This window comes from Pseudoliparis swirei, chromosome 4 (genome assembly GCF_029220125.1).
Source record: "Pseudoliparis swirei isolate HS2019 ecotype Mariana Trench chromosome 4, NWPU_hadal_v1, whole genome shotgun sequence".
Classification (NCBI taxonomy): Eukaryota; Metazoa; Chordata; class Actinopteri; order Perciformes; family Liparidae; genus Pseudoliparis; species Pseudoliparis swirei.
In genome coordinates, this window is record NC_079391.1 from 21,215,021 (window position 1) to 21,231,789 (window position 16,769).

The 16,769-nt window shown below is 43.1% G+C and overlaps 1 protein-coding gene and 1 pseudogene across 2 annotated transcripts in view; both read right to left on the reverse strand.

Annotated features, from left to right (window-relative positions):
• LOC130192427 (serine/threonine-protein phosphatase with EF-hands 1-like) overlaps positions 1–16,769 on the reverse strand; it is a 991,358-nt pseudogene that overhangs the window by 63,047 nt on the left and 911,542 nt on the right.
• Positions 1–16,769, reverse strand: part of dok4 (docking protein 4) — a 127,474-nt gene that overhangs the window by 18,214 nt on the left and 92,491 nt on the right. For both annotated transcript variants that reach the window (XM_056412434.1, XM_056412433.1), the window contains one exon: positions 6,058–6,507. In XM_056412434.1, coding sequence (XP_056268409.1) covers positions 6,058–6,168 — 111 coding nt within the window. In that variant the 5' untranslated portion in view covers positions 6,169–6,507. The remainder of the gene's footprint in view (positions 1–6,057; positions 6,508–16,769) is intronic.

Genomic DNA, 16,769 nt, shown 5'->3' on the forward strand with positions numbered 1-16,769 from the left:
GGCTGAGAGCAACAATGTGTGTCGATACCAGACGCCGAGGCAGCACTGATAAAGCGGCGATATTGGCGGGAGTGAGGCGGGTTGCAAAGAAGATTGACGGCCTGGGTCACAGTAGCAGCAGTGCTAATTCAATTTGACCTTCAAGAATGACCCCTCCGAAATTGTGGACACAATAAAGCTGCCACATGTGTCTCCGCAGCCCTTAAATCAAATCCACTTATTCAGTGCATTGGCCGACAGCTCAAGGGATCTGAAAAGAAAATACTCGCTCAAGTGTGCATGGTCGTGAAACTTATCTTATCGTCTCACAGATAAAGATCAACAGAAATTGTAGGAGGCGTCTGAAGTGTTATATCCTGCGTGTTCGCTGAGCTCTCACTAACGCCTTTGTCGTCTTAAAGTTTACTTGGGCCTCCGGCGATGTCACATTGAATTCCAACTGTGAGAATCTTCCAGGACTCCAGGGTGTTGTATCCTCTATTAATATAAGTGAATAATTTACCGTGGATTTCTTTAAACATAATCTACATCTGCCGAGGAGCAAGATCTAAAAAGGTGTTAAAGATAAACGTATGCTCTCTACATGTTTGAATATGCACCACATGTAAGGAGTGCTCAGGGGACACATAAGCATATGGACAGATGGTGAGAACACAACTTGCATATGCTTTTAGACTCGGTGCCGATCAACCTTCTGAGGGCGGTGCATCGGTTGCGTGAGTCATCAGTGGGAGGTTGGTAAAGGAATGTGTGGGGGTTTGGAAACCCCTGTCTCAGGCCTAGAAGCTGATCAATATCAATCCCATCAATACGGAAGTTCATCACGCTGAGAGGAAGTGGGTAATACTAAAGTACGGCGGGTAGAAAACTGACCGTTTCGTGGAAGCATCGGGGCTCCATGGGTACATCAGTGCACGGCCAGGTTAGCGGGCAAGTCAGCGGGCGCTTGGATTTTGCACGTCTGCTTTCCCTCTGAGGTCAATTAAGCATGACTTCGGTCGTGGACCTACACAGCCTTGAGGAGGCCCAGAGCTGTGTATGTCCTCTCTGCCCTAAGGAAGCGGAGACAAACTCGGGTAACTCCCTCGTTACCTCTCTTTGTGCTCATGCCCTCGTCCCAACCCCGGTCTCTCGCCTGGGTTTCCCTCAACACGATGTTAACTCACTGACTCAAACTGCTCCCCCTCCGGACAAGTCTGAGGCTTATTAAGACTTTGGTAATGTTATGCGGAACTTGTGAATATATCACCGAAAAACAAAAGCAAGAGGAGCCAGACTGCTTTTCCACCAAGTATGTTTTTATCAACACAAATTACATCGACCACATATTTTGTGAAAGGTATTGCTAATAGTAGCGCGTGTTTCCACATCTAACTTTTGTGATGTGGCAAAAAGAGAAGAAGAAATGAATTTGGCTCATTTTCCCAAACGGATTTGGAGTGAATGAACTCGGCCACAGTGTAGTTTGGTCAGATGTTGGCGCTGTAGGCTACATATGGCAGGAATGCACCAGAAAAAGAAGTAGAGAGTGCAAACCAGAAACACCATTTGTTTCAAGTTGTCAATTGAGTCATGTACTTGTAATTGCAAAACGTCTTCCTATTCTTCCGACCATTAAAAGTGCTTTAACACTTATGTCCTCATTCACACCCATTCATACACTGATGGCAGGACTGTCATGCCCCTCAGGACATCCTAACCTTTCACACACTTACACCCGAAACCACAGCCTACAGGAGCAATTTGGGTCCAAGGACACATTGACATCTGATGGAGGAGCCGGGGGATTGAACTGCCGATCTTCTGATTGGAAGGACTTGCTCTACCTCTGAGCCACGAGAGCCATAGGTTAATTGTTCTTTCCTGTCAGCTTGTATTGGCCCATGTTTCACGCCGTCCAGACAACAACAAAAAGCAATCAATAACTTTATAAAATAATGATTCATTATTCAAATAATAGCAAGATAGCAACTCTGGAAAAATATTCAAGGGCAAACATATGTAATGCAGCAACCAATTTGTCAAAACTAAAACAGGAATTCAAATTCCAGTATATAATGTATATTTCAGTCAGTGTCGGCCAGGTATCCAATATCAGAGGTGGTGCATTCCTGCAATACTAATAATTACAGCTAAGAGGCTAACATTAGCCGTTTTCCCACTTGACTGAAAGTAATGACATTCTTTATCAAATTACTTGAACACTGCAATAAACACAACATGTAAAAGTTGTAATTATTGTAAAACCAGTAAGAAGCTTTAGATATCCAAAGAACGCCAGCTGCAGTCCACTGATGCCAAACTGTGCCTGATTCACCCCACACATCACAACGTATGGACTGACTGCTGACACAATGGCACAGGAGGAAGATGGAGTAAGAGAGCAAATGAAAAAGGGCAAAAGAGAGAGAGAGAGAGAGAGATACAAAGATGACAGAGAGAATGTGGAGGAAGGATAATGAGGCAGAAAAGGAAGAATGAGATGTGAAGAATCCGAGCTCTGGGCAGAAACACCACAGAGAGAGAAAAAGAAGACACAGACCAATTAAATGACAGTGTCTGAGTGAGAAAGGGGGATGGGGGACTGAAAGAAAAAGAAGGACGAAAAGTGTTGGTCTTAGTTTTCAAACCAAAATGCGAAAATGAGAAACTGTAAAATGTAAAATTTACACAAGTCCAGTTCAATCCGCTCCAAGCTCAACTGTACAGCAAATAATATGAGTTAATAATTTTTTTCTTGTTTTTAAATGTAAAAGAATTACGCTGTCTGGGTCGATCAACACCGTTTTCCTGCTCATATGTTGCGGCACATTTTCAGAACTCCTGAAACTCATCCAACAATGACACGTACTCACTGAGGAGCCAGATGAAAATGGGCAAATAAGCAAAAGCAGTCCAGATTATTTATGGACGACCGGAAAAAATCATTGTCGGACCCGGGTGATCCAAAGCCCGGTCCGGGGACAGAGCTGTAGTGTCCCAGAGCTGGATAACGACATCTCTGTCCCAGGACCTCACATCGGATCAACAAGAACTGCCATCGACCCGATCCTTTCTGAAGGATCGGGTCGATGTTCTGCATTGTCGCCTCAAACAAAGGAGGTGACATTTCCTTTTGTGTTTCATCCCATTCAGACTTTAGGAGATAAGGGTTAGAGAGTGGAGGAATTCACAATAAGTCGAATTAGAAACAACAGTTTCCCCCCGGATGGTTGTGTGAACTGAATCGGAGCTTTAATCGTTTAAAGGGACGGCAGTTCAGTCCCTCGACTCCTCTTGACCGCATGTCAAAGTATCATGAGCGAGACGCTGAAGCGCAGTTGCTCCTCTGCGCTTCACAGCGGCCCACTGCTCCTAATGCTCCTCGTACTCATTAGTCGGGGTTTATGGATTCATAACTAAAAGTGGTGGACCAATTAAAATATTGACTTTAAGATGGCGCCACATAAGGATGACAGGGGAACGCCAAAGTTATTACAATTTATCCCCAGAGGAACATGGATGACTGCACCAAGTTGCATTTGTCCAATCCAGCCCTGTAAAATACTCTCTCTCTCTCTCTCACATAATTTTGAGTTGGAAACCACTGCTTGTCGTCCTGATTTGTGCACCCACGCCTCACAATCCAATCCCAATCTCTCAAAACATCACACACACACACACACACACACACACACACACACACACACACACACACACACACACACACACACACACACACACACACACACACACACACACACACACACACACACACACACACACACACACACACACACACTTACTTCACCTTCCAGTGATAAGGTGTTGGGCTCTGCCAGTAATAGCAAGAAAAAACACACGTACACTCCGGCCACATTCATGTCTCTAAATAAGCCAGTAGCTGAGCTGCACTCAAAAAAACGATTCAAGCCCTTCTTAGAGGTGACACATTTAAATATTGTTTGATACATTTAAATAAATCAATTACAAAACGAAGATATTTATATTGAATGGGTGTAACACAAAATGTATGAATACTTTCATTTATTAGATTTATTTAGGTTAGATGGTGTGCATATCAACTCAAAATAAATGTGTTTCATTGAGGACTACCCTTTGCGCATGCGCCAGCTGAAAATCAGTTGTTTGCATGAGGTGAAGACACTTTCAGGGCTGTACGGTGGTGTAGTGGCTAGCACTGTTGCCTCAAAGCCAGAGGTCCGTGGGTTCAATTCCTGTGTGGATTTTGCATATTTTGTAAGTTAGTTAGTTTATATTTTGAGTTGGACAAACACAAATTAATTTAATTTAATGAATATCGTTATTTTATTTTAGATGTATTTGATACAAATGAGTTGGACTAACTTAATTACATTTTATTGCACTGATGTGCTAAATTTGAGTTGGAGTTGCATATAATTATTGGATGGAAAACCTGCCAACAATTTAATTGAGTTCATCCAATGAGTCATTTCTTTGAGTGTGCTTCACTTGAGGACAAGAAGCGTTTACTCTGTTAACTTGAGGGCCGCACCGACGCTGGAGCGTCATCAGTCGGCCCTCGGAGAGACCCAACAGGTGGCGTGTGCGAGCGCCGATAGTGGAGTAGAGCGGGTTATTTGAAGTGAACGGCTGAACAGAACCTGGCTCGAATTGATTTGTTTCCCCTATCACTCAAAAAACCGATTCAAGCCCTTCTTAGAGGTGACACATTTAAATATTGTTTGATACATTTAAATAAATCAATTACAAAACGAAGATATTTATATTGAATGGGTATAACACAAAATGTATGAATACTTTCATTTATTAGATTTATTTAGGTTACACTCACAAAAACGATTCAAGCCCTTCTTCGAGGTGACACATTTAAATATTGTTTGATACATTTAAATAAATCAATTACAAAAATAGATATTTATATTTAATGGGTGTAACACAAAATGTATGAATACTTTCATTTATTAGATTTATTTAGGTTAGATGGTGTGCATATCAACTCAAAATAAATGTGTTTCATTGAGGACTACCCTTTGCGCATGCGCCAGCTTAAAATCAGTTGTTTGCATGAGGTGAAGACACTTTCAGGGCTGTACGGTGGTGCAGTGGCTCGCACTGTCGCCTCAAAGCAAGAGGTCCGTGGGTTCAATTCCCAGTCGGGGCTTTCCTTCTGTGTGGAGTTTGCATATTTTGTAAGTTAGTTAGTTTATATTTTGAGTTGGACAAACACAAATTAATTTAATTCAATGAATATCGTTATTTTATTTTAGATGTATTTGATACAAATGAGTTGGACTAACTTAATTACATTTTATTGCACTGATGTGCTAAATTTGAGTTGGAGTTGCATATAATTATTGGATGGAAAACCTGCCAACAATTTAATTGAGTTCATCCAATGAGTCATTTCTTTGAGTGTAATACGAGTCATGAGTTGAATTCCACTGCCTACGATAATACAACATTATTATCCTATTCAAACATCTTTATTCGAAGGGTAATATATTTGCTGAGTTCTATTCGTGGTAAGTGTGAAAAGGGTCTTAATGGTTTTAATGAGTCACGTATTTAAATCTACCACGGGTAACTTTTCCAATGGTTACTCATCATCTGCCGCTGCAGACGTACTGCTGGGCCCGCTGGAGGACGGGGGCTGTGGGAGAGAACGGTGAGGCCGGGCAGGAGTAAAATGGCATGTTTCCTGAAGGGAGGCTGCTGCTGGTCCTTTGTCAACGAGAAAAGAAATGTTCCCTGAGGTAACTTTAACTTTGAAGGAAGTTCTGAACTTTTTGGAAATGTAATTGCTCGTGCATATAGTACATATTTAATACAAAGGAACCGACGGGGCCTCCATTCGTGATAATACATTATATTATGCATACAACTTATACTTACTGTGCAACATAACATGGGACTGAAAGGACTTCAATAGAGTGTTTGTACCGTTTAAAATGATAACAACATAATGAGTGGCATTGGACTGTTAAAACTCCTGAAACAGATCGGTCACCTTCGTTGCTCTGGAGAGGGGGGGAGGGGGGGGGGGGGGGGAGACGACACAGACGGGCCACTCACCCCCAGCTTGCGGCTGCGCATGCGTACGTAGCCCTGCTTGACGATGTCATTGAAGTTGGAGGCCATCTTCGGGTGAGGGGGTAACCTGCCGGCCGTCGCCGTGGAGACCATCCAGATGCTTCTTCCCTCCCTTTAACCAGTCCCTTTGCTTTCTCCTCCCAGGACCGCTCTCCTGTGCTCCTGTACGTTCACTCCGTCCGTCTCCTTTCCCTCCCCCTCAAGCACTTTCTGCTTCTATCTACCCTTAACTCCGTCTTTTCATGCTGGTCTTCACATCTTCTCCAACCTCCTCGTTTCCTTTCCTCCTGGTTCCTCTTCGTTCCCCCTCTGATAGATTTGTTTTCTCTCCTCCTTCGCCTCTTGCTGTCCTTGCCCTTTTTCCTTTCCTCCGTCCTTCTTTCATTCACTCCTCACCATACGGGTCTTCCGTCATCACCATTATCAGCCTCTCTAGGAAATGTACAGAGAGAGAGAGAGGGGGGGGGGGCACAAATGTTTATACATGTATATATTATTCATCGAAGAATGAGAAGCACAACATTATCGCCCATTATTCATTCGGGTGGCACACACCATTACTGAGGGCAAGCGGGCGGGACGGCCATAACGGGCAGTATGCTTTGACGTTTGCCCTTCTTCGTTTGAGTGTGTGTGTGTGTGTGTGTGTGTGTTATAGCACGAAGCTGTACTGCTCTACCAAGGATGTCACAGGAAGCAGCATCCATTAGCATGCTGTGTGTCCAGAAAATTCAAACGTATACGGTTTAGTCCGTTCTTTAATCAGAGCCTGATTACCCAGCATGCCACGCTGTTTACTATCTGCCTCCATCGAGAAACATTCCCGCTTCAAACACCTGGATCTCTTTGCCCCTCCCTTCCAGCATTTTATTACAATGCCAACGATACACAGTTACACCTTTATAACCATTAGTTGTGGCTATCCGTTGTTGCTCACCTCGGCTTTGTATCTTATTGTAGCTCGGATGAACCCGCCGATGAGCCCCTTTCTGCATTGCAACCCGGAAACAAACAGAATCATTTGCTCTGGACTTTAAACAGATTTTAAACCAGTCTGCTCTCGAGTAGAAAGTCTGTGCATTGTACGACTGTGCCCAAGAATTCAAATGTTTCAGCGATTTTGTGCCAATGCCGTGTCGAGCAGTGTAATCGGCCCTTATTGTAAAAATAAGAACATAATTAAAAATAAATAAATACAATTTTGGGAACAAGAATAATATAATATAGTATTTATATCGCACACAGGAATGAGGAGACGATGATGTGTGAAGTACAGCAGACACGTCTCCCCCCCGGAGAGAGCCGGGACACTTGCCGCCTTCATTGACACACTCGCCGTATAAGAAGCTAATATACAGGAGGAGATGTGACTTATGCAGCCATTTGTGCATACTGAGCATGCAGATTCACACGTGCAAACCATTGTGTGTGTGGTGTGTGGTGTGTGTGTGTGTGTGTATGTAGGGGGGAGGGAGGGGGGGTTGCCATCAGGCTCGGAGCAGTGAGGCAGACATTTCCCATCGGGCTCAGTGGTAAATCTCCCTGACAACAGCGGAACAGAGACATTAAACTTTAACAAGGGAATCATTAATACACACACAGGAACATACACACACACACACACACACACACAAACACACACACACAAACAAACCCACACAAGCACATATATGGCTGGCAAAAGACGGGCAGAGGCTTATCATTATGGAAATGTTGGTTTAGCTAAGTGGTTTAGTCACAAAAGACTATTAAGCAAACACACGGATTCAGACTAAATGGAAGCGCACACACTCGTGCAAACACACACACAGATGTCAACGGCGGGAACAAACATGTGAATGTGTAAATACAACAATAATCTGTTTGTCCGAACGGATCTGTGCAATTGCACCACCTTCAATAAATATTCTGCTCTGGATGCACTGTGCTCAAGGTGTGCCATTCATGAAATATTATTATGAATAAGTCATTTCCATTTGTGGCCATCAGTACGTTCAGCATTAATACTTCAGCACGTTGCTGAAAAGACTGACAGCCTCTGGTTGGCCTGACTATTCATGTTTCATCGAGAACCACCAGGTACAAGGGATGAAGGATTTTGTGGGGGGGAGAAATCATTTCATAAAATGTTTGCAGAAAGTTGGTGGAGATCAAAACAAAAGCTATAAGGAGGCCGAATATACAATAAATCGTGCTGCCTCCATCCTTTCGCAGCCAGGAGCTCACTCGGCCGTGTCGATAAAGAGTTCTCGCGAATGTTTTTTCCATCCCCAATATATCAATATCTGTGTCAGTGATTACAGGATTCGTCCATATGGTAATAAAAACATGAACATTTACCAGAGGAGGTTGGTTCTTATCAATTTGAGATAAAAAAAGAAGAAAAGAAAACGTGTTTTAAATTAACCATTTCATTAACTCAGTATCATTTATAACATATTGTTATCTCTTCTTTGCAAACAATATATATGATATAATACTGATAAAAATGCTTCAACAGTGCTACCTGCAGGACAGGCAAGGAAGTGTTAGGAGGCAGAGGAGGACAAACTCCTGCTGTCCTCCCCGAGTAGGGGGGAGGGGTGGGGGGGGGGGACATCTTGTATCCATTTGAATGCAATCCTGTTTTTTTCCTGTTAATCTTTAAGGGAGGCCGTCCTACCTTGGCGGCGTGCAGCGGCCTGATATGCTCCCGTACACCGCTTACCCGGGGCCTGGATCCCGATATGGGCGGCAGGCTGCTGCATCGCATGGGAGGATGTTCCCACTGTTTATTTAAAAGAGGAACCCGAGCACTTCCTAAACCCCTGCTGCTATCCGCCAGAAAATGCCATAAAGCCAAATTGTATATTTAGAGAGAGACCGATCTGTTTTTTCTTTTTTAAATGGGCAAAAAGAGCACACTGGTGCTTCTTCTTTCTCAAACAAACCACCCTTGGAAGGGTGCACGGTGAAAAGCATCGATACCTGTATGCAGAACTTATTAACCATAACAAGTGTGAAGAGTGTAATGTCACGGTGTGGCCTCACAGATGTAATGTTATAATCTACAGTTTAGTCAATTCTCTGGTGTTCCTGTCGCAGGCTTAAACTTTGACCTCTAACAGCTTAAGGCCTTAATCATTTTACTCCAACAGCAGCAATTGTGATATGGAAACTGCACTCATTGGAATCCTGATTGATTTTGATATAAAAACATCCTCTGAGCCACAAAACCCACACAGAGCGGGGGAGCGTGAGGAAGGTGGCGTTCCTCACATGGGTGCGTGGTTTCGTACCGTTTTGAGAGCTCTTCAAAGCAACCGACTGCTTTTCATATCATTAAGTATTCCTATTTCAGCGCATGTGTCCCATACAGAACTCAACGATCCACTGACTATGCTTTCATAACTCAGGTTTGATGGTACGCCATTAAGGCCGCTGAAACGAAACCAATGAGCTTCAGTGTCGGCCATAAAAAGGTCCACGAAGACGAAGCCTGGATAAGCACCATCACGACCAGAAGGGCCGAATGCTTTTAGAGCCCTTGTCCCCAGAACGTCCTTTCCTTTACCTCCTTTCAGTATGCATACATCTGCTGCTGGGTGGAGGCTGTTTGACTACATTTGAGTCACAAACATATGGAAGACTAGAGTTGACAATATAAAAAATAATTAGAGTGTGATCAATTTAATTGTACATAAAGTATGAAACAAAACAAGGCCGTATCTCTTGTCCATCCTCACATCGTCCTTCGCCACGTCCCCTGGACTCTGCATATTTACACTTTAGCCTTTTTATATAGTGTATATAGCTTTACAACTATCACCAGTGTACACGATTTCAATTTCAGTATTTCAATGTTTAAATTATGTATATATATATACAGGACTGTCTCAGAAAATTAGAATATTGTGATGAAGTTCTTTATTTTCTGTAATGCAATTAAAAAAACAAAAATGTCATGCATTCTGGATTCATTACAAATCAACTGAAATATTGCAAGCCTTTTATTCTTTTACTATTGCTGATTATGGCTTACAGCTTAAGAAAACTCAAATATCCTATCTCTAAATATTAGAATATCATGAAAAAGTATACTAGTAGGGTATTAAACAAATCACTTGAATTGTCTAATTAACTCGAAACACCTGCAAGGGTTTCCTGAGCCTTGACAAACACTCAGCTGTTATAAATCTTTTTTTTTACTTGGTCTGAGGAAATATTAAAATGTTATGAGATAGGATTTTAGAGTTTTCTTAAGCTGTAAGCCATAATCAGCAATATTAAAAGAATAAAAGGCTTGCAATATTTCAGTTGATTTGTAATGAATCCAGAATGCATGACATTTTTGTTTTTTTAATTGCATTACAGAAAATAAATAACTTTATCACAATATTCTAATTTTCTGAGACAGTCCTGTATATATATGTATTTTTTAATCTTTAAATTGTACCTTTGAATTATTATCCTATGTGGTACATTACCCTTCATGGCTCAGCTATACCAACTGGTATTTCACCTCCTATGGTGCAAGAACCTGTGACAACATTGAATCTTCAAATCTTGAATTTGTTTTAATTTCTACATTTTAACTATTTTGAAATGTATTTTTTTGTATAAATGTTTTTATTTTATGAAAGCAAGAATGGAAAATTAGATGTTATCACTGGCGGCTCTGAACTTCCAAACCAAGACCGTTGAGCATTAAAACTGCTGTTGGCATGCGAGTGTGGGTATGTGTCATAATCATAGAAATGTGTGTGTGTGTGTGTGTGTGTGTGTGTGTGTGTGGTGGTGGGGCCACAGGAAGAGGAAGGGACAATAAACTGTAAGACTCTTTTGTCACACCTAAAGTGAACTTTCTATCCACGCCCCGGATTCGCTCACATAAAAGGAGGCACTGAACGACTGAACGATAATTCAGAACTAGGAAAGGAACAACAGATACAAATCAATGTGAAAACGGCACTGGCTGTGGGTTTAATTACTTTGAAATGAGCCTCGATCGCACAATCACACTTAATGGGTTAGTCATTTATCTGCTGAATAGTGATCAATTATTGAAAACACACACACACAAAGACATCTTTTCAAGGAAAGATTTAACTCATAACGAGGGCGCCACATCGATTGGCTGATGCCCGCTCATTGATCCTGCGCCGACTCTTCCTGTGTGTGTGTGTGTGTGTGTGCGTGCGTGCAAGTGCAAGTGTGTGTGTGTGTGTGTGTGTGTGTGCAATCCCACTGAATTAATGCAGTGTTCACAGTCTGTTCCCCCCTCACTGCAGCGCAGGGCAACAACACGTCTATCGGCGTCAGATGGAACTGCGGAGCATCAGAGCGACGAGTGTGAGCGCTGAGCGGAGAGCGTTGCAGAGATGGCAGCCTCCATCGCAGTTGATAGATTCAGTGGTGAGTCATGTGTTAGTGCTTTTGCATCATGCTGAAGGGGTCGGTGGTACTATTAGATGTCGAGCCGTGACTTCACGAACCCAGCCGTAAAAAATGAAAGAAGCTCTGAAAGAACTGAGTCCAAGAAGCACAGCCGGATTGTTGGCGATCCCTGGCCGATGCTACGCTCTGAAAGGGCCAGTCTGCTTCAGAGGGAGAGGATCTATTGCCCCCCGCCCACATGCACACTCACACACACACACAAAGATATACATTCTGGAGTTATGGCACAAAAAAACGCGGCACCCCAATGTCACAGTGACCTTCAACAACAAAAATGTAATGACGTCATCCTTAAGTCTGAGAGGACGTTTGTGCCCAAATAAATTTGTAAATTGCCTCCAGGTGTTACTGGGATATCGCTTTCATCAGAATGGGACGGACAACGTGAAAAAATAGTGCCTCCCCGCCAGCGACAGTATAAACACAGAGCTGAGCCTTGATGGATGTGGATGAGTCCAACCTGCAGTTATGTCAAATTCCAACAAATAAACATGTTTGTTTGTGTGTGTGTGTGTGTGTGTGTGTGTGTGTGCATGCTTCTGATGGTCTAGGTGTTGTGACCTTTATCATCTCCTGAGTGTTTCCACTCTCAGGTTGACACTGTTGAACACCAGAGATCACATCTGCACAGTATCCCTGTACGTCACACACACACACACACACACACACACACACACACACACACAGAAACACATCGAATATGATTACTAACAGTGCCACACACATACAGCCACCTGTCTCTCCAGCCTCTCGCTTGCAGAGAAGTGACTCATAAAATCAGCTGCTCCTCTTCTTCTTCGTCTTCTTCTTCTTCCATTTTTCTTTCTCATTCGTTGGCTCAGAGAAAAAGGGCGAACCACGTCTGCCTGTAAACTTCAGGGCCCGGAGACATGCGGACGTGTGCAGGAGCCACGTACACCTGGTGGTTTTCATTCATTAGTTCATTATTCTTCAATAATTTATTATATAGAACTTTGGTCACGCACAGTGTGAAAACTCCAGCCTTCCTATCAAAATACAATTGATGTGCACAGGTGGGGCCAGTATTTCTACACGGCAATCATCAATTCCAATGTATCCTCAGAGAACACACATGCATACATACACACACATACACACACACACACACACACACACACTTAAGCTGAACCTAATATTAGACCTCAATCTTCATCGATTTGCATCTATTGGTCAGATTTCAGAACAGCACAGCCGGCAGATACATCATCAAACATCATCAAACATCCCGGCCGAATGCCTGGACACACACGCACAAAGACAGAAAACATAAACACAAGAGAAATTGATCTGTAAAATCAATCGGGCATCTCTATCGGGAGTGGATTGTGTTCCCAGTTAAGGACATGTGAAGCGGACCGGTCAATGAGAGCGTGGCTGGCTCGTCGTATCCACCAGAAATCGGTGGAGCATGCAGTTCACTTGGGGGACAAAGCAGAAGTTAATCTCAGGTGAGGCTTGTCACAAATGGCATCTGTGCGTGTGCGTGTGCGTGTGTGTGTGTGTGTGTGTGTGTAGGCGCTCAATATACACGTGGTTATCCTCCATCCTTGCGTGGAAGTGGGGACCATGAATATTTGTGAACAAAATCATGACATTTCTATAGAGATTTGGAGGTTCAACACAAACAAGTATATATATATATATATATATATATACATGGGGCCCTGAAAGATTAGCGAGGCACAGACCATTTCCTTTAGATAAGTAGCAGGCCTTATTAAAGGCAACATAAATCAGTTCATCCTTGAAAATCCTCATCAGTTCATCCTTGAACGTTTGTGCCAAATTTGTAGAAATTCCCTCCCGGCTGCCAGATTCCCTCCTGAGAGTGCGGCCTACCTGCTAACATTGTGCCTCCGACCACAGCTGTCGCCGGCTTGGAGGCACAAAAACACAAACTCTTTCAGCGCTGTGGGACATATATGCATATATACTGTATATATACTTTTTTTAACCTGTTGTAAACGGTTGGCTGCTGACTGAGGCTGCTGAGAGTGCTCAGGGCTGTAAACCTGGAGACTCAGCTGATAGCAGCTCCCACATCTCACCATCGCTGCCTTTCCCTTCACGAGTTATGAAGACGACTCTGGTCTAACTTGATCGAATCATTGTGGTTATTACACATCTATGACGATGATATTCCAGGTTCTAAATCAACATTTAAATGCTGTGCAAGTTTCATTTTTTTCATGTATAAATATAATTATGTTTTAACCTGGTATTTTGTATAAAGATTAGGCTCCATGTTATCATTATTATTAGACTATAAATACTGGAAACGGGGTCAATGGACAGCTTGGCTTTGTCCAACAATAATCAAATCTATTTGAGGCAAAAACAAAAACAAAAAAGTATTTTGAATCATAAACCCCACCACTTTAGTTTCTGCACAGCGTAACAAATTGTTGACGAGTGAGCTCTCGAGGTGTTGGTGGGTGGATGTTGTTGCTTTTGGACAGAGCCAGGCTCGCTGCTCCCCCGTCTGCAGTCTCTATGCTAAGCCAAGCCAGACAGCTTTGTATTTACAGATAAGAGAGCGCTATCGACCTTTCAGTCTAACCCTGCGCTACCAAGTAAATAAGCCGATTTCTCTAAACTATATTTTGTTGTGTTGTGTTGGCATCATTTGCAGTGAATCGGATTGGTCCGCTCAGAAAGAAAAACTAATTTTATTCTGGAGGTGAAGCTGAATAACTTGTGAAGATTTATATATATATATATATATATTTAACAGAGATAGAAAGACAAAACAATCAGAGAAACTAAAAAGAAAAAGAAAGGAAGCAATGATGTGGAGAACAAGGGAAGAAAAATGTTTTAGTTTAGGATAAAACAGCATTTCAGACGCTCATCTTTTCCTTTTTCTCTCTCTCTCTCTCTCTCCCTCTCTCACACACACACACACACATGCACACACGCACACACACACCCTCATGCCTCTCCCCGGTCTGCCCCAAGGCTAACACTTGGGAAAGCGTCAGTCTGTCTGCTCATAACTATCTGTCACAGATAACGGTGGGGATAAACACACACAGACACACACACACACACACCACACGCACTCTCTCTCTCTCTCTCTCTCCAAGGCTCACCCACCAACCCGTCCCTGGATAGCTGGGCCACAGACAGACAAGACACTCTGTCTCCAGCCCCGTATCAGATGAGCGTATGCATACACTGCAAACACACACGCTCGCAGCCAAAACCACTCGCGCTTATCTTGCACGTCATGATAAACAGCTTTCTTTAGATCTTTCTGTAATATGTTTTGATACATTCATGTTCAAATAAAAAAGCGGTGAACGGAGGGTTTTGACCCCAAAAAAGGTTCTTCATCACAGCGACAAAGCAATGGCCGCCTCAATAGACGACATGTGATTGGGTGGAGATGACGTGTGTATTTATATCATTAAGTAGGACTCCATAAAAGCCTATATTCATGCAGCAACAGAGAAAAGTGACTATGACAGCAAAGTGCCAATTATGTTCATGTCGAGGCGGGGCGGCCGACCAGAGGGGGACGTGTCGATACAAATTGGGTGCTGCTCTGTAATGCGGATGTAAAACATTGGGCTCGGGCCTCCAACCTGCACGGAAAGAAGCCTCACATGAAGCTGATGTACTGATGTTCTCCTGGCAAACACACACGCACACGCACACGCACGCACACACACACACACTCAGATGTAAACCATAAACCCGTTGCTCGGCAGTATGTGTTATATACCTGTCTCAGGTGTGTTGGCCTCCAATATGCAAACCATGCAACTGAAAAGAAAGAAAAGTCTAAATATATTTTATATAAAGTTTGGGCTCAGGTGTTGACACAGCGAATAAATTGAGATTCACATGAAACAATTGATTTCTATATTTTATGAGATGCATTGCAAGCTACGACATATGCACTTCCTGGGTCCTAAGTGGGCGTGTCCATGGTGTTTTCCCCTCCCCCACACAGAAGTTGATTGGAAAGGCTCTGAACATGGTATGGGGGAATGAAAGCCGATTGGGTTAAAGTTGCATAATTTATCTATATTTTCTGTTGATATTTATTTCAGTCAACAGCCATATTTAGCGTTCCAGAACATGTGTTGTCCAGGGCATTTGACAGAGCTTATAGTTAGGGCTGAATCAGGTTCACCTGGTCCAGCCCCTTGATATGCTGCTATAGGCTTAGAGCTGCTGGGGGACGTTTTAGGATGCACTGAGTACCTATCTCCTCTTTTCTCTCCTTAGGGATGAATTTTCATCTCTCAATCACACGTGACTAATTCTGCTTTCTCCCCGGAGTCCTTTTGACTTCACGTCTCATGGGGTCATCGGACCCTATGAGACGACATAGATCATATCTGCCTGATGGATCATCGAGGTCTGGGTCGTGGAATTCCTGCTACCGACTACGCCACTGTCCTGTTGAGACTCCGCCCACTGTTGAGACTCCGCCCACTCCTCCTCCCCACCGCCATCTGCCTGATGGATCGTGGAGGTCTCCATCGTGGAATATGCCTACTATGAACTATTCATACACTCTGTCATATTCATTGAATGTATTTTAACTCTAAATCTGTCCTTCTGTACACATTACATCTATTGTTCTGTCCATCCTGGAGAGGGATCCTCCTCTGTTCTCTCCTGAAGGTTTCTTCCCTTTTTTCCCCCTGAAGGGTTATTTGGGAGTTTTTCCTGGTCCGATGTGAGGTTTTGGGGCAGGGATGTCTATGTGTACAGATTGTAAAGCACTGAGACAAATTTGTAATTTGTGAAATTGGGCTATACAAATAAACTGTATTGAATTTGCGAACGATAGTTGCCAGACGTGTTCCTGAGACAAAGAAAGGTCTCGAACATCGTACATTTTGTGAATTATAAAAATCTCATTGGTGACACCCACAGTGACACAGACACAGGAAACTGACTTAATAATGTGGATGTTTATTTGAGCTGACCGCAATACTTTTCTCAGAATTGTTGGATTGCACGATCAAATTTGGCTTTCACTTTTGTGTTCCCCTTGGGATGAACCTCACTGTTCATCTCGTGCCATCATCAGGTCAACATTTTTGTTTGTCCAAAACTTCTACTTCAGCAATACACAACCACAGAACCTTGCTTAATTGCATCGAAACAGTCCGTAGGATCTCGGTGTCTCGAAACGGCTCTCGATCTGCCCTCCCTGCCTCCAGGAGACCAGTATGCTGGGAGGAGAGAGTGCGGCTCTGTAGCAACTCAAATTCAGC